The 25,151-nt window shown below is 31.4% G+C and overlaps 2 protein-coding genes across 10 annotated transcripts; both read left to right on the plus strand.

Moving 5' to 3' along the window:
• The first annotated feature begins 3,073 nt into the window (after positions 1 to 3,073).
• LOC106759895 (protein IQ-DOMAIN 1) lies at positions 3,074 to 8,377 on the plus strand. Of its 9 annotated transcripts, XR_002669340.1 has the most exons (8): positions 3,075 to 3,287; positions 4,061 to 4,138; positions 4,609 to 4,869; positions 5,868 to 6,095; positions 6,253 to 6,375; positions 7,065 to 7,704; positions 8,076 to 8,159; positions 8,243 to 8,377. XR_002669340.1 is itself a non-coding variant. In XM_014643554.2 (7 exons), exons 2-6 carry the CDS (start codon positions 4,070 to 4,072, stop codon positions 7,674 to 7,676), a joined length of 1,293 nt encoding a protein of 430 aa, XP_014499040.1. In that variant the 5' UTR covers positions 3,075 to 3,287; positions 4,061 to 4,069; the 3' UTR covers positions 7,677 to 7,709; positions 8,044 to 8,377. The 9 variants fall into 9 exon arrangements, 7 of the variants coding, with proteins under 7 accessions (XP_014499187.1, XP_014499040.1, XP_022641121.1 ...); XM_014643554.2 differs by having other exon boundaries at positions 7,065 to 7,709; positions 8,044 to 8,377; XM_022785400.1 differs by having other exon boundaries at positions 7,065 to 7,709; positions 8,076 to 8,377.
• Positions 8,378 to 14,543: 6,166 nt separating this feature from the next.
• LOC106766735 (mitochondrial import inner membrane translocase subunit TIM14-1) lies at positions 14,544 to 18,199 on the plus strand. Its single transcript, XM_014651471.2, has 3 exons — positions 14,544 to 14,688; positions 16,105 to 16,283; positions 17,774 to 18,199. The coding sequence occupies exons 1-3, from the start codon at positions 14,686 to 14,688 to the stop codon at positions 17,928 to 17,930; spliced, it is 339 nt and encodes a 112-aa protein (XP_014506957.1). The 5' UTR covers positions 14,544 to 14,685; the 3' UTR covers positions 17,931 to 18,199.
• The last annotated feature ends 6,952 nt before the right edge of the window (positions 18,200 to 25,151 follow it).

The raw sequence follows: 25,151 nt of genomic DNA on the forward strand, positions 1-25,151 counted from the left end.
CCTATGATTTCTATGTTTGGGGTTTAGGTTCTAGTTTGTTTGTTTGGGGTTTTTGCTCTATGTTTTTCTTGTTTTAGATTTTAAGTTTTCTGCTATTGTTTTGTCCTAAGTTTCTTTGTTGTTTTAATCTTTCCTTCTGATTTGTTTCTTATCCCACTTTTGTTAAGTTGTGATTTCATTGTATTTTGGCTTTGTTTTCTTCTTGTCCTAACCTAAGTCTTCCAGTTTCTTCAGATTGATTTTCTTCTATTCTAGGGTTGTTTAGTCCTAGTGTCTAACTAGAGAATTGGTTTTCTCTTATGGGTTGAGGTGTTCTGATTGCTTTATCCTGATGTTGAACTAAGGTTGTTAAGGTGTGTTTCTGTTGTTCTATCCTATCTTGAGGTTTTTCTAGCCTGATGATTTTCTATCCTAAGGTTGTTTCTATAGTTTTATGGTTTCCTATCCTAAAGTTGGTTATATAGTTTTATGGTTTCCTGTCCTAAGGTTGGTTCTATAGTTTTATGGTTTCCTATCCTAAGGTTGGTTCTATAGTTTTATGGTTTTCTATCCTGAGGTTATTCTAAGGATCGATTTCTCTTCCTAATTGTTATTCTAGTTTTTAGTTAGAGTTAGTTTTTCGTACAAAGACTTCTTCGTTTATGTTATTTAGTTAAACTTCAAAATCAAGATCAAGTTTTCTTCCAGACGAACTTGTCTTGTAACGAACTTGTCATACCTTGACACCAACAACAAATTGAGAACATCAGTTTCCATTGTTGTTCTCAATTTGTTGTTTAAGTATTGATATTTTTGGGTGTTCTAGTAGTGTTTTTGGGTTATGGTTATATAAAGTTAATAAGGAAAGCAATTTCTTGGATAGTCAAAGAGTGGACAAGGTTAAGATCCTTGAAGTAGTTATAGAATGGATAGAACATATATACTTTTTTTTATTTGGAGGTGATAAGGGTTGATATCTTTACTTTGTTTGTAATTTTTAATTAACTTTGTACAAACCTTTTGTTGATAGTGAAACCAATTTTTCTTGAGAGATAAAAATGAGAACTAGATGTAGGATTGAGAATCAATCTAACTTCTTGTGTTTTTTTTTTCTTTATGCCCGCCCCCTTTACATTGCTTTTCTAATTCTTGTATCAATTTAATTTTCAAAATAATTAAATTTTAGTTTTTCTATGTTGAAAAAGTTTTGTAGAAAAAGGTTTGTTTTAGAAAAAAGTTGTTAAAACCAATTCACTCTCCTACTTGTTTGACAAAACCAGTCTTATTTTTCTAATAATATCGATCATTCTTATCTAAGACAATTAGTATTCTTTATAATAACAACCATTTCTGACTAAGACACTTGTTTACAAGAAATCTTATAAAAAGAACATATGATTGCTAACTAAAAGAGGTCTAACATCCTAAAATGAATACAAGACAAGGTTCACTCTTTTATGTTGTTAAAGAACAATAAAGTGTTTTATCAATAGGGTAGATTACAAGCGCTTTACTTAAGCATTCATAAGATTGTGTTCGGACATTGAGAGAAAGTTCTTTCTACTTGATATAAAGAGCTTTGAAAAATAGTCTAGTTTTTGCAAATCACTTTCTAGCTGTTGTGTTGGGAAGTTTTTTGTTCTTCAGCTACATTTGTTAATATAGATGTTGAGGATTTTATTAAATGTTCCTCATGCAACATTTAATGCAAACTTATACTTGAAGAAACATTATGATACTTAATATAACTTATCAAGCCTACATCGAATAAATTTTATTTCATCTTGAGCAAAATAAAACTATTGTTTAAGTTTTAAATCATGACAAATATAGTTACGTCATATGATATCCACTACCACAAAGCAATGTACATTGTATCATTGTTTGGTAAGCTTGTACTTAGACAGATGATATATTTATAGTTTTTTTGCATTACATAGTACAACTTAACTTATAAATGCTTATACTATATTTTTGTAGAGAATGTTCTGTCATTTGACCATCTAGACAATATTACAAGAAATATTAACATAAAAAATCTCCGAAAGAGTGTGTCAAAGGTCAACAACTCCTCCCAAAAGATTATTTGTCACCTATGCATAGACCATTTGTTAGGTACGATCTTAAGCTTTACTGATTATGAGATAAAAAGTCATATGACCCAGGATCGATAAGTCATGTTGTATATAAGAGATATCTTCAAGAAGATTTTTTCATTTAATGTTGAATGAATAATATTTATTGCAACTCTCTTCATCTACAAGAACATACACATCTTGAAGAACAAAGAATACTTCACGACTACATAATGACTATAAAGGATTTGCAACGAGTACTTTCTTTAGATTTTTATAAATCGAAGATATCTTGAAGAAGAAAGGTTGAAGACACATATGAGATTGTTTTAAGATAATACCAATCTTATACTCCAAGCTCTATGAATTTCTCTCAATAGAACACTCTCGTGTTCTTTGGCTATCTCAAAGAGTGATGTTAACCTTGTATTGATCTAAGAACGTAAAATTTTCTTTAGTTATCCTTCTTCTGATCTTTTGATCACTAGTTTTTGTAATATGTAGGTAAGAGTGATTGTTGTTTTAAATGATATTTTGTCTTTAATAAAGAGTGACTATTATTCCAAATAATACTCAACTTTTATGTTAGAGTAAGACATAATGAATACTTAACTTGTATCTTCTAGCTTGAACTTAATGAAACTCAATTGTCTTTGAATGAGTATAAAAACCTAAAGCAAAAATCTTTCTCATCTTCTAACTCTTTCGAATTACATATCATCAACCTGTGTGTTATTTTACAATATTTGTGTTATATATCCTTAACCTTAAAACCTCTGTTTTACTCTATCATTAAGCTTGTTGTATATTTGACCAGTTTTCTTACTTAAATATCTAATTTGAAAACAATATATACATATAGTAATTAATATTCATGCACTTTTAGAACTTTTTATTAATTTCGTGAATTACATAGATCATTTAGTTCACAGCAGCCAAAAGTTAATTTATTCTTCTTTGTTTGATTTCTTGGTGCTTAATATGTGTAACTTGTTTTTGTTTCGTTTAGTTTGTCTGCTGTTTGAAGTTAAAATCAGCAAACGCAACAGAATTGGGACCCAGTGAGCATGTGGATACTGTTATGTTCCATTCCCGGTAGTTGAAGTTTCCTTCAACCCAAGATCTGGTCCCTCTTTCTTCTTCTCTTGTGGGCCTCGTCAACTTCTTCTATTATTCTGCCACAACAAGTACTCTTGAGTTTTATTTTCAGGAATCTGGGATTCTCATGCAAAGGTCTTAAATGTTTTTCACTTCATCTGCCTCCTCTTTCCTTTTGCATTTGTCCATTTTTGCTCCTTTTTTCTTTTCAAGTTTTTTGGCCTTCAAAACTAGTACCTTTCTACTGGGCTTCTTACTTTCTTCTTTTGCTCTCTTTTACTTGTATTGGTTCATACTATATATGGGTTTTTCATTCTCCACCTGTCCATTGCATACTAAATTTGCCTTCTTTGGAGTTTTTCCCTTTCAAAATTGGAAATCTTGAAATGGGTTTAATGCTTTTTTCAAATTATCCCATCTGGGTGTTTCTTCATTTTCCCACAGCAAAACAAAGTTTCCTTTTTTTTGTTGTTTTTTATTAGAACAAAGCTTTTTCTATGGTGGAGATTTAGAACCATTTGCTCTCATCACATTAACAATTAAAGTCTTGCTGAAATCTTCTATTTTTCTCTGTTGGATGGCGTTTTTGCTATTCATTTTCAGTTTCATGTTCTTCTAAGTAATAACTGATTATTTTTAGTCAAACACGTTTGTCATAGATCTGTTTACAGCGTTCTATTTTTTACTCTCTATTAACGTTTCCTTTCCCAAGTCTCTGCATGAGTTATGTTTTCTTCAACGGTTTTCTTAAGAGTTCAGAGTGCATTAATTGGAACATGTGGTTTTCAATAGTGTTGACTTTAATTACTTTTAATAGAAGTTTGGTCATCTTTTTCTTCCCTTATACGAATGAAGTTTGGGTTGATATTGAGATCTAATTTGCCTTTCCTTTTCCGTCAAAGTAACAGGAATTGCAAATGGGGAAAAAAGGAAGTTGGTTTTCAGCAGTGAAGAAAGTTTTCAGCCCAGATTCCAAAAAAGATAAGGTTTACTTTAATTATTATGTTCATTGGACAAGGAAAAAGAACGAGTATTACAAAGCAACACCATTTTTTGACACATTTCTTAGGTCCTCTCTATGCAATTCAACTGTTCATAGAAATTTAAATATTTTGGTACTATTTGTTTTTAAGGTTTGAATGAGTTTGAGCATAGAAAAAGTGGGAAATGGAGAGAGTTTCACAAGAGAAGTACCGAAATCGTTAAATTTCTAAGAATAGTAGAGAATTTCTATAATTGGAAATTATGAAATCATAAGTAGAAGTTATTAAAAAAGAAGCGAGAGACCTTATTTTCTGATTTTTGGTAAGTTTCAGTCAACAGTAGTAGACTGTATATTTAGAAGTTTGTGTTGCTAGAAAACTAAAAATGAATTTGATTGATTTCTTTTACAATGTTGATTTTCATGAGCAGTGTCGATCTCAAACTACCCTTTTAATTTTTTGTGCATTGAAAGAAAAAACAGAAAAGTCACAAGTCAAGCAGTAACAAGGAGGGGGAAATTGCAGCAGATGTTAAATTAATTGAGGCAGAGAAAGAACAAAGCAAGCATGCTGCTTCTTTGGCTTTTGCCACTGCTGTTGCAGCAGAGGCTGCTGTTGCTGCTGCTCAGGCTGCTGCAGAGGTTGTTCGTCTCACAAGTATGCCACATTACACTGGAAAGACCATGGAAGAGATTGCAGCTGTCAAGATTCAGACTGTATTTCGTGGATATATGGTATTTACTTACTTCTCTTTCTATTTACTTGGACTTTACAAATTTGGAAAACGGATGTCTTTTCTTTTCATGGCAAAAGGGAGAATGGAATCTGTAGAAATGGAAGGATACAAAGAAGTTCTATTCGTGTAAACTTTTCAGTAAGCACCTTGGGAGAAGAAGAAAATAAGAGGGTAAATTGAATCAAGTTTATGTTAAAATTAACCAATGTTCAAGTTAAAATAACTTTTTGAACAAGTTAAATGATAGAAATTTGATAAAATTGTTGAAGGGTATAACTTGATTTTAACATATGAAAGAAACTTTATTCATTTTACCTTATTTTCTTTTCTTAAAGTATTTGTTTTACTGAGAAGTTTTAACAGATATTGTATTATATTACACTTGTGTACATTACAAGGGTTGTACCTAATACTAGTGTTAAAAACAGAACAAAGCATAAAAGAAGATAGAAAGTGGGAACAACAAACAACAAATTATGGCTAAGCTAGATGTAGACATCATAAGCCCACAACTACAACTAGCTTTTTCTTCACAAAACCAAACTTAACAAGCAAAATGAAAAACTGCAGAAATATTAAGTGGCAATTTGAAAATCTCAATTGCCAACAAATACGGAAATGTTGTAATTATGCATTCAATAGTAATTACAGAAAATAGGGAAAATAAGTTCCAATAAATTACATTTGTGCCAAATAATATAGTTACCTGGTTATTATACCAGAAGTTCTAATTGTAATTGGGTTTGCAGGATTTTGCATGACAGCTCAAATGACTTGCAGAAATTTCAAATTTGTATTCATTTTCCTTATGTACACAACTTCATTTGTTTTCATGGTTATGAACAGAATTTTTGGATTTATATATAGGCTGTGAAGATGCAATAGGTGTATAGCTTTTGGAGAAACAGCTTCTTCAATGTGAATAGAATTTGTGCCTAAAATGTAGTTGATTTATGTTGCATATATAACGAGTTGTTCTTGTTTTGCAAATTATAGGCAAGAAGAGCATTGCGTGCCCTGAGAGGTTTGGTGAGGCTGAAAACCGTAGTGCAAGGGCAATCTGTTAAAAGACAAGCTTCTAGCACCCTACGAAGTATGCAAACTCTAGCAAGATTACAGTCTCAGATTCGTGAAAGGAGAATTAGAATGTCTGAAGAGAACCAAGCTCTTCAGCGCCAATTGCAGCAGAAACATGAAAAAGAACTTGAGAACCTGCGTGCTGCTGTAAGCATAATGTGCATGTTTTCCTCTTCTATTATGAACCAGTGTGATTAATGTGCTCTCTTGAAGGCCTCAGTTTTATTACTTGAGATTCCTGACTGTGATTTTCTTAACTGAGCTATGCTTTTGAATGTGTATTGAAGTACAAATGCCTTTACAGCAGGTTGGAGAAGAATGGGATGACAGTTTACAGTCAAAGGAGCAAATTGAAGCCAAATTGTTGCACAAACAAGAAGCAGCTTTAAGAAGAGAGAGGGCTTTGGCCTATTCATTCTCACATCAGGTGGCCAGACTACCTTATTTGTGGTTTTGTTCTCATTTTTATTTTGGATTTTTGCGGAACAGAAAGAGTAACAAACCCAAAATTCAGACAATGAAAAAACAATTCCCTTTTCACATTCCCACGTTAGCCAGTAGACTGGTTCCTTAATTACTCACAAAATAGCTCATAAATAACATCTGTTCATGAAAAATTGTAGAACAGAAATAGAGTTTAACTAGGTAAAATTTATCAGTTTCTTTAAACTGCACTATGAATCAGCATGATTAAAAACGTTATGGAACAACCTTTTTTCTCTAGTGATTGTACAGATATGTTATGGGAAATGAATATTACCTTAGTACAGTGAATTACTTAATGCATTCTGAAGGTAACATGTGCAAACCTATTAAAGAAATCGAATTAGTTAAACCAATTCACACAAAGAATGCTATTGCACATTACATACTCTGGCATCATAACTTGTCAGGGATGATCATTGTTTAATGCAGACTGCTCATATAGGATTCAAAGCCATTTATTTGATGGCTTCTAATAATAGTTACATCAGTTTTCATGCACTCTTTAGGCCAGCATAAATCTATTTTTCCCTTGGATCCTGTTCATTGTTTTACAGATATTTATCAGCAAAAGTACAGTTTTTTTTTGTATTATGATGTAGATAGATTATAACTAAAGACTTTGTCAAACAGAAAACATGGAAGGGCACTTCAAAGTCATTAAATCCCACATATATGGACCCAAACAATCCCCAATGGGGGTGGAGTTGGTTAGAGAGGTGGATGGCTACTCGGCCATGGGATGGCCACAGCACTGCGGATCACAATGATCATGCATCTGTGAAGAGTGCAGCAAGCAGGGCCATGACAGTAGGAGAAATTGTGAAAGGTTATTCTCTCCAAGACCATAACCATGACAAAAGAGCTTCCCCTTTTGGCCAAAAGGCAAGAAGACCATCCCCTCACATTTCACCTTCAAAGGCACTATCTGCTAGTGGCAAGGCAAGGCCATCAAGCTCAAAGGGTAGTGTGTTCTGGGGTGGAGATGAGGACTCAAGAAGCATGTTCAGCATTCAATCAGAGAGATATCGCCGACACAGCATTGCAGGATCCTCAGTGAGAGATGATGACAGTCTTGCAAGCTCCCCTGCCATTCCAAGTTATATGGCACCTACAAGCTCAGCCAAGGCCAGGTTCAAAATCCAAAGGCCTTCACCTGAGAAAGGAGGTGCTGCTGTAAGGAAACGTCTTTCTTTCTCTCCTTCAGCTGCTCCAAGAAGGCATTCTGATCCTCCTAAACCCTAAACCTCTTGCAGCAGTTAGCAATGGAAGGGTAAGGTAGTGCTTTGGATATCATTGCCACTAAAGTAATTCTTGTAGGAGAACAATATTTATACTTCTGTTTGGATAAATTTCTTCATAATCACTTACAAAAGGAGATAAAATCAATTAAACTTTTGTTGTTGGTTAAAATCAACTTTTATGTAGCTTGTCTCATCTAACTTTCATACAAGTATAGTTACATAAGTTGATTTTAACGTACCCGAGGAGTTTGATTCATTTTTTTCCTTTCCAAACAAGTATTTATAGAGAAATTTATTCAAATAAGTCTTATAAACATAACTGATTAAAAGTCATCTTAAGCCTTTGAACAGTTGTGTTTATATTATAGAGACTGTTTCATGCGGCAATTGATCTTGGCAGCAAGTCTCTTAGAACAATGAATGATGATTTGGATGGTTGCTTTGGTCCTCTTCTTCAGTTCCCCTCGAGTTGGTGCTTTCAGGAGTAAGATTCAATATTTGCTTATCAGTTTTGTTCATATGGTCAAACATATTTTACATTTCTTCTTAACAGACAACTCTATTTAGGTGGATTGGTTTTAGGAGTGACATTAGCTTTTGACAAGGTATGTTTTTGGTTTAACTTGCTGAAACCCTTGTTGGGGTAGAATGCTATTTGTATTGTTTTATTGTAAATCAATTTTCTGGTTTTGATTGTGACTATATTAGTTATTAGTAGGTCGTAATCTTGAAATTTTCCTTCTCTCATTTCTTTTAAGGTGTGTACTTATTACAGAAAGAGTAAATTTATTTTGGCTCCTTTCTTTTTGGAGATGTGGAATCAACATTGGTAAATGTGAGAACATATTTATTTTCCTCTTATATAATCTCTTTTTTCACGTGGGTCCCCAAAATTGTTAGAAATTTCAGTTTAATTCTTGAAATTTATAAATAATAATTTCCCAAAGAAAAAAAAAAATAATCAAAGATGCACCTAGGAAGTGATAATTGCTAAATTTGTTTCTTTAAATTTATATAATAGGTATAGATCGTTGGGACATACAAATTTTCCTTAAAGAGTGAAGGAGTTAATTTTTTTTATAATTTTAATTAATATAACGAAGGAATTTCACTACAAATCCATAAAAGATTTAATGAAACAAACATGCATTACAAGTTATTTTTCAACTCTCAAACTAGAATGATTAAAATGAGTTTGATCCACTCTATTACATGGAAACTGCTTCAATCATGATCAAGTGCACAAGAAAAGAGTGGATTTCATATAAGTTGACTGAGACCAAGCTCTTATTTTCATAACCCAACATCTGGGACTTACATTTGGGGCTTGTTTGTGCTTTGACTTAATAATCTAGTTTGGACCTAGAAAGTTGACCTTGTGATGTGAAGCGTGTAATTAGGGTTTCTTTAGCCTAAGAGTGCGCTAGTTTCCTTTACAAGGTAGGCTTAAGCTCTCCATATGCATCCCTAAGCATGCAAAATATGACCTTTTTACATGACAAGTCACATTAGAAACATAACTCTCTAGTTTAATTGTTCGGGTAGTTCTCACTTTTAAAGTAGTGTGTTTATTTGGTCCCCGCTTTTAAAAAGCATGCAAAACATGATATTTCCATATGGCAAGTCACATTAGAAACACAACTTTTTAGTTTAATTGTTCTAGTATTCCCCTTGGTCCTTGCTTCTAAAAAAATGTCTACTTTAGTTAATTAACTTTTTACTTGATATAAGAGATAAAATAATAGACATGATTATTGATAATAATATTTAATTGACAAGTTACTTAGTTAAATTTGTTATGATTAATCTAAAACGTTATTTTTTATTACAAAGTTACTTTGGTTAAAGGTGAGAATGCCAACAAATTAATTGAGAAATTATATTGATTAATTTGAAATCTTAGACAAGAAATCAATAATAATCATCTTTAGAAAATCAATGTGAATTCTATTTTGAAAAAGCAAACCTAATTTTTTGAGTGATTGAGTGTTGTTGTTGTTAGGAAAAATTGTTCATCCTTTGTGTAACTTAAATATTTCATTCCTTGTGTGATTCAAGGAAGGTTTTGTTCATCTCTTGTGTTGTTAAGAGAGGTGTTTTCTAAAGCTAAACTTTCTTCTTTGTGATTGTAAGTTGTAGTTTAATTTAGTGATTGATTAATCTTTCTAACTTGATGTAGGGTCTTTTCATCAGGACATATATAAAATTACTTCTGCAAGTCTATCTTTCCTTATACTCTTTATTTTTTTTGTTATTATTTAAAAGGAATCGATTTTTAATTGTAAAGCCAGTTTATAAAAAAAGAAAATTTTTAAAGCACACTTTTATTAAAGAAATCAATTCACCCCTTTTTGGTTTTGTCCAAACACAATTATTTTGCTTTGGGATTCTAACATACACATGGTCACTACTAAAGTGAAATCTTCTCCACTTTTTCAGATCTTAGTTTCTCTCTCTCTTTTCTTTTTGCTTTTTTTTTTCTCCTTAGTTTTCTTTGACTAGAAGAGTAAGAAAATAAAAATTATTTTAAATTAATTAAATTTATTTTGAATTAAATAATTTTATTTGTAAATATTTAGTATAATTTAGTAAATATTTACAAATAATATAATTAAAAATTAAAAAAAAATCAAAAACCATATATCGAATATGAAAATCCCATGTTTTTCATGAGTCTTAAATTTTTAATAAATTTTTCACATGAATTTTAAATAAATTTATTTCTTAATAAATTAAAAAAATTCATACAAATTATTTTATAAAAAAATTTGGTTAAATATGTCTTTTGGTCTTCATATTTATATCCAATTCTCAACTGGTCCTCATATTTTTTTTTGTCCCAATTGAATTCAAATATTTGTTAATAAAGCTCTTTCCGTTAACTTTCCACTCGTCTAATTGTGATGATGTGTAGACATTAATAGCTCATTTATACTGATTCAATTATGTGGAAATTTTATTTAAAGTAAAGGATGACATGACAAAATTAAAAAGGGAATTAGGTATTTGAAAATCAGAGAGTGTTCTTCATCCATTTCTTCACCCAATGACTTTGTTATCAGAAACTATTTCTTCCCCCCAATCAATGGCTATGTTATCAGAAACTATTTCTTCCCCCCAATGGCTCTGTTATCAGAAACTAGTAGCTTTCTAGTAGTACCTAGAAGCTGTTATTTTGCTAAGAAGAAAAGCGATCTCTCCCATTTTTCAAAATGGAAGACGACCACCAATGGAAGCTCTGCAACGACGACGATTTCATCTTCAAGCGCAATCGCCTCCGCATCGACACTCCACCGTCGCCAGAGGCCGACGAATCGGCGACAGAAAACCTTTGGAGAGAGCGTAAGAAACAAACCCTACTCAAGCTCAAATCGAAGTTCGACAAAGAGATATTTCAATGGGAAGCACTGTCGAACACCTTGCTCGCACTACAACAACGCACCGCTCTTCACTCTCCTCAACAATAACAGTAGCAGCAACGACTAAACTAAGCCCAATCCCTCCCTTCCCCTTCCTCCTCAACCGATTCTGTCGGTAGCTCCCTCCTCCGCGACCTCCTATTGCAGGTAAAATCCTAATTTTCCAAGAAAAACCCTCCGCCGGTGCTATGTGGTGACGATGATAACAACACCAAGAAACAGACAAAAAAAAACAATTAATCAATTAAAACAGAATCCTAAACTAAACAAGCATTATCCATAGACTCATGAAGCAATGGAAAGATTTGTCAGGATCAATAATTGAAAAGTTAAGGAGCTTGGGAGAAGGAAACTTGAAGAGAGAAACCTGATGAAAGATCAGTCAAAAACTAATTTTAGTAAAAAAAATCCTTAAATGCAAATATCAATGTCATAAACTAATTTTTTAAATACAAAATTCCATGTAATTGAATCATTATAAATAAGCTACTAATATCCGCATCCACATCATCATAATTAAACGGCGTCAATGGAAAGTTAACGGAGAGGGCTTTATTGCCTTAAATAAACAAATATTTAGATTCAATTGGGACAAAAAAAAATATGAGGACTAAGTTGAGAATGAAACACAAATATGAGGATCAAAAGACATATTTAACCAAAAAATTTAAAAAAAACAAAAAAACTAATATAATAAATTTAACATTCATAATTATATTATAATAAAAAATTGATATAATAAATTAAATATTGATAAGTAATCTAATAAACTTAATAAAACTAATTTAAAAATTTAAAAATTATCTAATTTAATATTTAAAATCATCTAATAAACATTTATAAATAATATAATTAAAAATTAAAAAAAAAAACCTCAGAAATCATGTATCGGATACGAAAATCCGATACATTTTTTTCTTATGAATTTTAATTTTTAATAAATTTTTCATATGAATTTTAAATAAATTTATTTATTTAATAAATTAAAAAAGTTCATAAATTATTTTATACAAAAAATTTTAAAAAATAAAAAACTAAAACAGTAAATTTACATTTATAATTAAATTATAATAAAAGACAAATAAAACAAGTTAAATATTTACAAATAATATGATAAACTTAATAAAACTAAATTAAACAATTAAAATTTACATAATTAAATATTAAGAAATACCAAAATGATAACAAATAATTAAATTAAAGGATAAAATTAAAAAAAATATTAAGAAAATTTAATTTAACATGTCCATGACTCGATTTGTCACAATGCCACCTAAGCCCAATTCGACTTGATTCGGCGCGAGCTTGACTCGAGCAAACTTGACTTAATATGGACCTTTTTCAACTCCATTGAATATGATCTCACCTTGACTCGTCTTGACTTACCTTGACTAGGACTCAAGTTGACTTGACTTGACCTGAGCTTAGGTCGATTATGCTAAGTTTGACTAATCTTGACCAAACTAAGACCTAACTTGACATAGTCAAACCCAACGGGTCAACCCCGACTTGAATGAATATAGGCCTACTCCAAATTAGCTTGACTTAGGCTTAGAAAGACTTATCATTACTCAAGCACAAATTGAATTGGCTCGACTTGACTCTCTTGGGCATACTTGGTTCAACTTGGGTTCGATTGTACTCAACTTGCACTCGATCAGACTCAACTCGGCTTGAATTAACTTGGTCTTACTTGAGTTAGATGAGACTTCTTGGTTGAACTAAGAGTTATTCGGGCTTGGCCAAACTTGGTTGAACATGGGTTGACTCCAACTCAAATGAACATAAACTCTCCTTAACTCAACTGAATGTGAGATGTCCTAACTCGCTCAACTTGAGCTTAAACCAACCTGGTCTGAATCGATTTGTATCGACTTAGGTTTGGACTAACTCAACTCAATTGAGGCTCGAGCTAACTCACTTGAGCTTGGCCTAAGCCAACTTAGTTCAACCTGGGGTCAGGCTAACTTAGCTTGACATGGGCCCAAGTAAACTCAAATTGACTTAGGTCCAATTAACACAAATCAACTTGGTTTGGATCTAATGTGGTCTAACTTGTCTATATCTTATATGAGCTCAATCTAGTGCTATCTTATTTTGATCTAGCCTAATTTATCATCTCATAACTTAAAAATAAACTTATTTAACATAAATTGAAATATTTTTTCACGCACAATATCTTAGAACACTTTGACCAAAAAATAACATAAATCAATATCAATTAAAAAAAGATTATCGATATTAATATTTTTTACTTTGATTCTCGTATAAATTATAAAATCTCCCATCCAAAATAAAGATATACACAATTAAGAACTTCAATTCAAGAGTTGAATAATTTCATGTGAATAAATAAATAATAAATAAAAATATTTAAATGAGAAAAATAATCAATCATATTTTTTTAAAACTATTTGACTCATCAAAATTATTGTTTGTTATGTGTCCAAAATGTATTTCATGATCCAAATTTTATTCAATTTAGTTTTAATAATATTTTTCAATTTGGTTCTAATTTTTATTAATTTAGTTCTTTTTACTAATATCTTTTAAATAATTATGAATAAATCTATCACGTGTTAATTCATGGTTTTGTTTTTTAATTTTTAATTTTTTTAATAAAAAAATATTCACGTGTAATATTGTACATGTGGTAGAGACAATGACATGTGTGAAGGTCAATATTTTATATTCAATTTGATTTTTATATTCATTATTTTTCTTAATTTAGTCTAACTTTTTTTAAATAGATCGGTTTTGTTCATATCAAAATTAAGATTAATTTTAATTTTTTATATAAATGTTATATATTTTATCAAAATTCACATTTTTATTAAATATTTTTATTTAAGATTAAAGTTGATTTAAAATTAGAATGAAAATTTTAAGAAGAATTACTTATATTGCTTTAAAATTTTAAGAGATAAAAAAGTGAGAATTTTTTTTTAAAATTTTAAGAGGTTAAAAAATGAAAAATTAAGACGTTGAAAGGTGAAAAAGATTTTTAAGCTCTTAAGATTTTAAACTATTAAAATTTTTATTCTAATTTTAAACTAATTCTAATTTTAAATTTAAAATATTTAATAAAAATTTATTTTAATAAAAATAATAATATAGTATTTAAATAAAAATTAAATTTGATTCAATAAAGTTACTCTATTTCAAATAAAATTAAAACTAAATTAAATAAAAATAACAAATATAAAAATTAAATTAAATAGAAGATATTAACCAACACTTTTTAAAATTAAAAATAAAAACATAAAGAATAAAAAATTATAAAAAATAAAAAACACAAAAATAGACATGATTTCTACTGTGGATTAATTATTTAAACAATAATAAAAAATCAAATTAAAAAATTTAAAACAAAATTAGTTTAGAACAAAATTAAAAAAAATATATATACTAAAATAATTTTCCTCCTTAGTTCAAAAAAATATAGAAGATCTAATCTAGGCGAACCCTAAAGCTAATTCCCGAGTTCGTGTGTTCAGCCTTTCTTCTTCCCTCAGCAGAGAGTTAGAGGCATTCAGAACCTGTGAATGAAAAGCGCCAACATTTCTCTTCAGTCCTTCAACTTCCCCGGGAATGGTGAGCAGATCCTCTCTCTTGTTCAGCATTGTTTTCTTCAATTTTTTCTTTTCTTGCAACACTCCTCAGTAATTTGACCCATGTAGTTTTGAAACTAATTAGAAACTTTGCAACTCCTGTTTTCCCTTTTATATTCAAATTGGCCTCATGATTATCTGTTTTAGGTCGGAATTTTGTAATTGTTTGAAAATGCATTTAAGAAGAGTATGGGTAGAACGGACTGTCATTGAAATGATCTAATGATGTTGTTGCCTAAGTAGCAAATTTGCGTATTGTAATGTATTTTTTCCCCACACTCCTTTGCTCTCTTATCACTGCTCACTGTATCGTCTGTTCCCCACCTCCATGAGGTGCCTGAATGCAACAATGAAAATTTTATATGGACTTATGAAATATTGTTATATAGAGGGGGAAAATTTAATTTCTAGGTATTGTTGGTGAGAAGAGTTCTTTTCAACAAATTTACCATACACGTCTATCTGTAATTAGATGATAGGGTTCTTTACACGGTTACTCTGTTGCTTATGTCTATGTATTTGGAACAACTGTGTTCGGTTTAGGGTTTGTTTGGACGAGTTTCCCATAAGAACTCTTAGGAGAGAAAAATGTGAAAGAAAAATGCAATTGTTTTCTGACTAAAAGTTAAAATTAGTTTACTACACAGGTTAAATGTACAGATTAGTTTATGCATTAGTGAATTTTAACTTATGATGATTTCAATTCCCTTATTTTCTTTTCTTTTTTTAAGAAATGTTGATGGAGAAGGTTGTCAAAGTCACAATTATCTATCATTCTTCCAAATGTACTTGGCATAGACAATCCCACGTGCATACGTGCTAGCACTTCTGTGCTACAGAAAGACTATGATTTAATCATATAATCTACCATCACCATATAAATACCCAATTAGCCAAGGCTAACAACTTCCATAGAGTAAATAATTCCATTTACCCATAGGCATAGCCCATAATTATTTTTGAGCCAAATCACGGGATAACTCACTTTTTCTTGAGTGTACTTGGACAAGCTTTTCCATAAGGAATTTTAGGAAATAAAAATAAGAAAAATAAAATAAAATATGGTGATGGCTTATTATATGATTAATCTTGTCTTATATTTTTCTGCGGACGTAGTCACCATAACCCAAGACTTCTACTTTGACTGTAATGAAGTCGCTTCCTCATACCATGACTTATACCAAAAATTGTAATAAAGTAATTTTGCCCATTCTGGTATTTTACCAAAAACCGCACACGGGTACATTTACCTGATTTTGCCCCATTTATCTATTACGGTCTTCAGGTATTCTTGTTGAACTAAAAGTCACAATTAGGATAAAGAATATAAACTACTATTTCATTTTCTCATTTAGTTTTCTTTAGCATCAAACTTTTAACAAACTGCTTTGTATATTAGGCTACACCATTTCTTGCTGGTCTTGCCGTAGCTGCTGCAGCACTTGCAGGAAGGTATGGCGTCCAAGCATGGCAAGCATTCAAGGCTCGACCCCCAAAACCCAGAGTGCGTAGGTTCTACGATGGTGGTTTCCAACCTACAATGACTAGGAGAGAAGCATCTCTAATATTAGGCATCCGGTAAGCTTGATATTTGATTGCTCATCAGGCTTCAAATTACCTTTGTTATTTATGGAGAGTGACTCTTGAAGTTAAATGATTAAGTATATGTTGTTTATGTTCATGTATTATGATCTGTAGTTATGTTAGTTGCTTAGTTGTGTCTTTGAACGTAATTACTTCTTTAACGCTTAAGGTTAGCGGATTGACCAAATACTCTTACACCAAGTTAGAGTAATCTTACATGCACATTTGGTTCAGGTAGGTAGGGAGTTGTTTTGGTGATTTTGAGTGTTTCATGTGTGATTCTGGAGAGTGCTGTTAAGGGAATTTTATTGAAGTTGAGACAAGTTTGTCACAAAATAACTGTCATTTAAGAGGTCTAAGCATGTTTCAATTTTTCTGTAACGTGATAATATCATGGTCGTAGTAATTTGATTTTCCACTTTTATGTGTATATTCATGGCAAGTACTTTATATAGATGATATTAATAATTTTAGCAGAAGATCAATTTTGTGAATTATTTTTTCGGTCATCGTTTTTGTCTATAATTCGAAGACAATTTTCACAAACACAAATCCCACCTTTTATAGGCCCAATTTCTCTTCACTAAATAATCCATTTTTTACTATCATCAATGTTATTCACCAACTTTCTTAACCTCTATGCTAACCTTAAACTGACAGGAAGGGGTACGTCTGATGCTTGATTATTCTTGATGGTAAAACAATAATGAACTTTCTAGATCTTCATATCTTACAAAATGGGTAGTTTTGATTGTTGTCATCATTATATTGTGTGTGTGTGTGTGTGTATATATATTGGTGCAACATGTTTATTGGTTTTAAAATATTGACGAAGAAAACCAACAATTTACTAGTAACCTAACCATGGTTGTAAAAAAAAAGGAAAAACTACTGGTAACAATAGCATGCTGAAAGTCGTTATTTTGAATTCTGGTGATTGAACAAAAAACGTTAGCTTTAGTTTTTAATCAACCATAAGCTGGAGTTTGATGAATTCCTTGGTGATGAATCCCCTATGCATTTAGTGTTAAACCAAGGAATTATGGGAATTCCTTTATTAAGCCTATTTAAGTGTCTCATGAGCAGCCGTCCATATGATTGATACAGGGAAACAAAATTATGTTTGCAGAAACCATAGAATAGTTACCAGAGAGTTCGGATGTAAATCCTGAAAACATATGCATCTTCCAACTATATAGTATTATCCATCCTTTGACCACTCATAAAAGGTCTTCTATTCTTGGAAGAAAATTCAGCAAGATCATTCAAGTTATTCTTTCTGTATATGCTAATTTGTGTCATATTCAATTACTCTTATGTTGATACCCTGCTTCTGCTTCTCTGTCGGCAAAAGTAAACCTCCTGCTGCTCTCATCCAATCAGTTCATTACTAATCTTTATGTTTTTCATCTCCAAGATCAGAATTTTGATCTTGTTTTTTTCATTATGTTTTTCTAAACTTATACTGTTCCATGATTCATCAGGGAAAGTGCAACTGCAGATAAGGTGAAAGAAGCACACAGAAGAGTAATGGTTGCAAACCATCCTGATGCTGGTGGAAGTCATTACCTTGCTTCCAAAATAAATGAAGCAAAAGATGTCATGCTAGGGAAGGGAAAAGGAAGTGGATCTGCATTTTAACAGAGTTGCAATGTCTTAATTTTAACCCAAAGTTTTTATATATATATATATATATATATATATATATTTTTTTTTTTTCTTATGAAATACAGAAATAGGAATTCATTTAGTTTATAAACATTGTAGTCAAATACTGAGTGGTAATGAAAGACTCGGGATGTACATAGATGGCGCAGCAGACTTCTCAAAGCACCTGGATATTAAGTTGCTGTCAAATATTGTAATAATGAGTGGTAATGAAAGACTCGGGATGTGGTTCGTTGGGAGAAGTGTATTGAATAACAAGTTATCCAATAACAAGTTTCATATATAAAAAAATATCTAACTTATATTAAGCTGTAATAGATATCTTTAATTTTCCTTTCAAGATAAATTCGATCATTTTACTAAATAAAACAATAATGTATGCCAAGTAATGTGAATGACATATTTGAGACATCTATAATGGAAATTACAATTATGGAGAGTGATGTGTGGATTATTTCTATTTATTGTGCAATATTGTGATTTGAAGATATTTACAATTTTTTCAGAACTTTTGTATGAGCAATCCTTGCAAAAATATTTTTTAAGAAAAAACTCCATAAAATCACAAAATGATAAATGTTGTTTAAACTCAAAGGTAATACTTATATTAATGTGGTCTAAAGCATGTTCAAAATTATGGTCATAGGACTTTAATCCATAGTTTTGAAAATTTGGTTATATAAAAGTTGTGGTTTCGTTACCTACGGCCACACAAACCTAGTCTACGGTCGGAAAACCAATAGCCTAAATTTTAGGTTACAGTTCTTATGCTTTTGGCCACATTTTTATGTTGTAGCATAAAGTGATTTTTGTTGCAAAGACTCATTTAGAAAATTATACCAGAAATTTAATAATAGGGTGTGGGATGTGCATTCAGATAAAAAATTGCATTAAGGGTGAGAGATATGCTCATATAAAATTGCACTAGTAGTTTGATCACAAGATTGGGATTGTGTCCACATGGATAAAGGAGATGCGTTCATATTAAAAATTGCATCAAAGATTCAACTATAGAGTTGTGGTTGCATTCACATGATTATGGGACACATACTCAGAAAATTGAAACAAAGGTTTTATCACATAATTGTATCTTCGTGGAAATGAGTTGGAAGGATATCTCACATAGAAAATTTTAGAAGTTCAACCATTATAAAGGTGTGTCTACATGTGTATGTGGGATACATTCTTGTAAAAAATCATATGAAAGATTTAGGGTTACAACTCCATTCATATGTATAAAAATTTCACATTAAGTTCTAAATGTTCTTACTAAAGAATGAAATGGACCTAAACAAGATATTAGAATGGTAAAATATTTGTGTTAAGATATAAACTTAAATAAAATGAAATTTTTTTCAATATGGAGTAAAAAAAACCCATTTAATAGTCAATTTGAAAGACATTAAAGATTAACATGACAACCACTTTGAGTAAAAAATAATAATAAAATATATTTTTACATAAATATTTTAAAATTCAAAAATAAAAATGAATATAAATAAAAAATAATGAAGAGTAAATGGTTATTGAATTAGTTACTGTAAATATTAAATAAAATCATAATTAAATTAATATTTTTTAACTTAATTATTAAAATAACTACTAAATTTTTTAATTAATTTTGGTTCATTGATAACTTATTAGATTTATAATAACGTGATTTATCATCTAATTGAAATTTTTCTGATTTTGATGATTTAATAATAGTTAGATATATTGTGTTTTATGTTAATTACGAAAACATAAACTTTTGCTATTGTTTGATATTGGTAGATATGGTTGATATTGTTTTTAGCAATATCGTCTATTTATCATATTTATGTTTCGTTACCATATATACTTCTATCATTCTTCATTTTAAACATATTAACCTATGTGTAAGGAAGATTAATTTTATACCTAGTTTTACTATATTTAACATAGTATCAGAGACATACTTAAAGTCTATCCTAATTCCTCCTGTTATTGGGCTGTTATCAGACTGTTATCGGACCATCTATTAATATCTAGTCTCACGCTCGAGATGTATATACCTCAACATAAGGGGAGTGTGTTGAAAGTCCCACATTAACTAGAGATAAGGTGATTTCATAGTATATAAGTGGGTGCAGACCTCACTTTACAAGCCAGTTTGTGAGATTGAGTTAGGCTTAAAATCTACTTCTTAATGGTTCTTGTGATAAAACAATTGTTCTTATCAAAGATTGAGATTTTTGTGGAAAAACTTCATTTACTCATCAATCTTCTAGACTGTGGAATCTCCATTTATGTCTTATTTTTGTGTTCTTCTCTGATTTTCTTTGCTTATGCTACAAGAGGAATCACATTCATAAATGAGTATACTCATTTGTAGATAGGATCATATCATCTAGGCTGCGATCAACTGCGCTGAAGTCACCTCTTTCTCCTATTTTAGGATATGTGTTTATTGCTTTGATTGGAGAACCTTAGTTTTGTTAGGGTATTTCTCTTTGCATGGCTTCTTTCGTTGCTTCTTCTGATAACGCTAACTAATTTTCTCTTTTCAATGAATTTCTCAAATGGTGTCAGGATTGTGAGAACTCTAGTTCCACTACTTCTCTTGCATGCACATGTATATGTTTTGTTGGCCTAACTCAACCTTCTTCACTTAGACCTTGGGTTCTTCACTCAGTTGCCACAAATCACATTATTGGTAACAAATCTTTGTTTTCTTTTTTATCCTCTTTAGATAATTTACCTACGATTACAATGGCTAATGGGTCTAAGGTCTTATCTCATGGTGTTAGTACTGTTAACCTTTTTCCATCTTTAACCATTGAACACGTTCTTTATGTTCCTGGGTCCCCCTTTTACTTATTATCCATTAGTCGTCTAACTCGTTCTCTTGATTGTGTTATTTCTTTTACCAAAAATTTTGTTAGTTTACAGGACCAGAGTTTGGGATACATAATTTTCATCGGATGTGAGTCTCATGGCCTTTATCATCTCTGCCCTTCAACAAATGTTGGCACAATTATGGAGTCTCTATCTTTTCTTCATGCTCAATTAGGTTATTATAGTCTTGCCAAATTGCAACAGTTTGTTCCGAGTTTGTACAATTTATCTAATTTGTTGTGTGAGTCATGTCAATTAGGGAAACATAATCATAGTTCTTTTCCTTTTGGTGTACCAGAACATGTTGCGTCACTTTTTGCATTAGTTCACTCTAACATTTGAGGACCTAGTCATGTCATGTCAGACTTAGGTGTTTAGTATTTTGTTATTTTTATTGATGATTATTTTAGATGAACTTGGATGTTTTTAATGAAAAATTATCCCGAGTTATTTTGCAAGTTTCATCTTTATAATGAAATTAAAACTTAGTTTGAGATTTCTATTAGAACTTTATGAAGCAATAATTGTTGTGAATACCTTTCTCATTCTTTTAAATATTTTACGGCTTCTCATGGCATTCTTCATCAAACTTCATGTGCTTATACACCTCAACAAAATGGAGTGGCTGAGCATAAGAGTAAACAACTTGTTGAAACAACTTGCACACTTTTAATTCATGGTTTGGTACCACAATATTTTTGGGGTGATGCTATTCTTATTACATGTTATCTTATTAACTACATGCCAAATTCGATTTTAAATAAACAAAATTCCTCATTCTTTTTTATTTCCTCATGCACCTCTACATCCCTTAGTTATTAAAGTTTTTAGGTCTATAATTTTAGTCTTGATCTTGATAAGTTATCTCCTAGATCACACAATTGTGTTTTTTTAGGATTTACTTGATCACAAAAAGGATATAAGTGTTTCCTTTTTTCTTTTAATCACTATTTTATTTCTGCAGATGTCACATTCAACGAGTTCTTCTTCACTAATCCTGGTATCCCTAGACATTCCTGGTATCCTCCAGATACACTTGTCTAGTTGAGTTTTTCCCACTACTGGTTTCCACTAGACACACCTGTATATCTACTATTTAGCTTCACCATATTAAACGTCAAAGTTTCACCCACTCCTAGTTTCCACTGGACATACCTATCTAACTACTATTTAACTTCACTATATTCAACGTCAGAGTTTCACCCACTTCTGGTTTCCACTAGACACACCTATTTAGCTATTGTTTAACTCCCCAAAGTTAAACGTAAAGTTTTTTAATTCTCTTCAGAATTTACAATCAAAAGATTGATCACAAGTCCTTAGACGGTAACTCTCGCAGAGAGGATATATGTTCAATACAAATCGACATAATAGACTCACTAAGTGTTTTCTCTCTCAACTCTTCTTACAATAGTAAGCTTATATATAAATAAAGCTTGAGAGTGTTTCTTTTGTTGAGCTTTTCTCTCTCAGATATTCTCTTTTGAGTGTGTGTGTTTTGTAGCTTTTTCTCTTAACCTCTCTTCGCTTGAGCTCTGTCTTTCTATATTGCTACTCTCTTGATTCTCTTTTTGAATCACCTTCTATTTAAATGCTTCTAAAAAAGATTTCCATTAGATAAAGCTTTTGCCTTGATCCTTGAGTATTCTTATTCTTGTTGTATGAAACAACTATTGGTAAAAGTCAACTTGTCAAAGTAGACTTACTTTTTTAGTACTTTGACAAAAGTAGGTTATACAATTTTCCTAGCATGACTTCTGATGTAGAAAACATATCATGAATGTCTTCTTTGTTCCTAACGTTCACTTCTAATTTACATAGGATGAAGTAGGTAGAAGCGTATAATAAGAAATATACACAAAGTAGAGTAGATATGCATGCAACATATATGCCCTTTCTTTTATCACTTTGTTGTTTTCAAACGTTGAACATTTAATGACATTTAATGTATGTTCAGAACAACAAATTGCTTTTTGCGTATTCTACCATTCATGTAGGATTTAATCATTTAAGCTTTGTACTAAGATACCAAGCAGTTGATGAGAACTTCACCTTTGGATGAAATAGATCGTTTGACACATGGTATTGTTTAGCCTATGTAAATGCTTTAGATTTTTCTTCGTTTTATTCAACAAGTGAATTTAGTAAGGTGTCTTCTATAATAATTTTTTGGATTATTAATTAAGACTTTTCAGCATTCTTTCCAAAAACATATTTTGACACTTTTATCTACCAAGATATATTGAGAGTTTGTTTGATTATCATCTAGCGATTTGTAACGTTTGGATTAAGCAAAACTCTCATTGACGCATTTATTTGGGAATCGTTTAGTGTTACGTCTTGTTCATACCTAGGAGTTTCATTAAGGCTTTGCCTAAGATATTTTGGTTTCTTAGCATTTTCATAAATCAGTTATGTTTTACCTATGTTATTATTCTATAACACTTGTCATATGCTTATTCTGTTTAATGTTCTTTCTTAAACTTCAAAACACATGAGAGTGTTTAGACAGTTCAGTCTTATAGACGATATTGTCTTAACAGTTCCCTTAGTCAACAACCTTGACTAGTTTGAGTATTATAAAACACTTCTAGTTCCCCTAGTCAACACGACTAGTCCGAGTTTACCCACTCCTAGTATATAACAAGTGTTTGATTACAAGAAGGGTAATGACTCTCATTGGGAGAATATTTAATCAAAACAATACACTCTAATAAACTCTTATATTCTTGTAATTGCTCTCTTTTACTCTTTTCGGATAAAAGCACCACACTATGTAAGCTCGAAGAAAAACACTTGATTTCTATTGACTTTCTGGTCTTTTCTTCTCTTCTTTAAGCATTTCTGATTAGATGCTATAAGCATGAGAGACAAGCTTCAGAGTGAATATTCAACAATGTGCTTTGTCCTCACTCGCACATTTTCCGGGAAAACTTCCCAGAAGGTCACCCATCCCTAAATTACTCCAGGCTAAGCACGCTTAACCATGGAGTTCTTATGTGTTAGGCTACCGAAAAGCAAATGCATTTGTTGATATGAGTAGCCAAATCAATTCCTTTAAGCTATTTTTCAACTGTATAGTCCCATACCTATACAGTCTCTAGATCCCTCTCATTCCGGTGTATGTTCGATTCGTCCACGTGCCCCTTCCACTAGAAGCCTGCCAGGAGCCGCTCCTTGTCCATGCCTCTTGCACCGGCGATCACTCCCCGCCATCATCAGTGCCCAGGTGTCACATGAAAAAAGAGTAGCTTACTTGAGATATCATCTGTGATTGCATAACATATGTTTTAGAAAAGAAAACCACATGCACTTTGGTTGAACTTATATTGTGTGGCAAAACTGCAAGTTTTAAGTCGACTTCATTATGAAGCAAGTTGATTAAAACTCGTGACTTTGCACAAATTTTCAAAAACAATGTTGTGAGTATTTTTGCAAAGAAAGATTTTCAAAACTGTAGTGAAGTAACATAGTCGACTGTATGCGCAAGCTACTTGACTTAATTAGTTATGTTTTGAATTTCTGTTGATGCTTGTGAACTATAACGACTATATTTTTTTTCTTTAACCAAGCATTAATTGTCAGTCAACTGAATTAAATGTGCAATCAATTTAGTTAGTCTAAAAGCTACTAAATGTTATAACTGTCATAACTGTCTGACTATAGTCGACTATTTTAGTAGCATAGTCAATTATGGGAGCATCTGTTTAACAGAAAACTATATATAGACGTGATTCTGTATTCTACAAAGACTTTTGGTAATTCTAACATTTTCATTGTACTATTTTAGATCTTGATCTCTGCTAGAAAGTGAAAGGCTCCAAGAACTCATCAAGAAGACCGTGGTGATCATTCTTTGAAGAGTTGCTTGATGAGAAAGTATTAGTGTGCGCATAAGACTGCTTGATCATTCTACATAGAAGTTGTTTCATACGTGATCAAATACTTCTCTCAATCTTGTGTAGATTGTGGCTGCCCTGTTGTGATTACAGGAAGAGGACGTGTTGCGTTCTGGGGACTTCGAGGATTGTTCAAAGTTGATAAAGACTGCAGAAGAGGGGATATCTTGCTACTGTTCTTTGTGTGTTGTTTGCCTATATTTTGGTTAGAGGGTTAGAGACGTGTTTTATATTTTGACGTAGAGGTCTATATTGAAACCTTATTGTATAAACCTTGTAGTGCATTTGCTTCCGGATACAGGAAGAACACTGGATGTAGGCACTTTGGCCTAACTAGTATAAAAACTGCGTTTTAATCTTTTATCCCTGAACTCTTTACTTTTCAAGTCGACTTTATATTCTGCATGGTGAACTATTTTCCGTTGCACTTGATTTATCT

This window comes from Vigna radiata, chromosome 1 (assembly GCF_000741045.1).
Source record: "Vigna radiata var. radiata cultivar VC1973A chromosome 1, Vradiata_ver6, whole genome shotgun sequence".
Taxonomy (NCBI): Eukaryota; Viridiplantae; Streptophyta; class Magnoliopsida; order Fabales; family Fabaceae; genus Vigna; species Vigna radiata.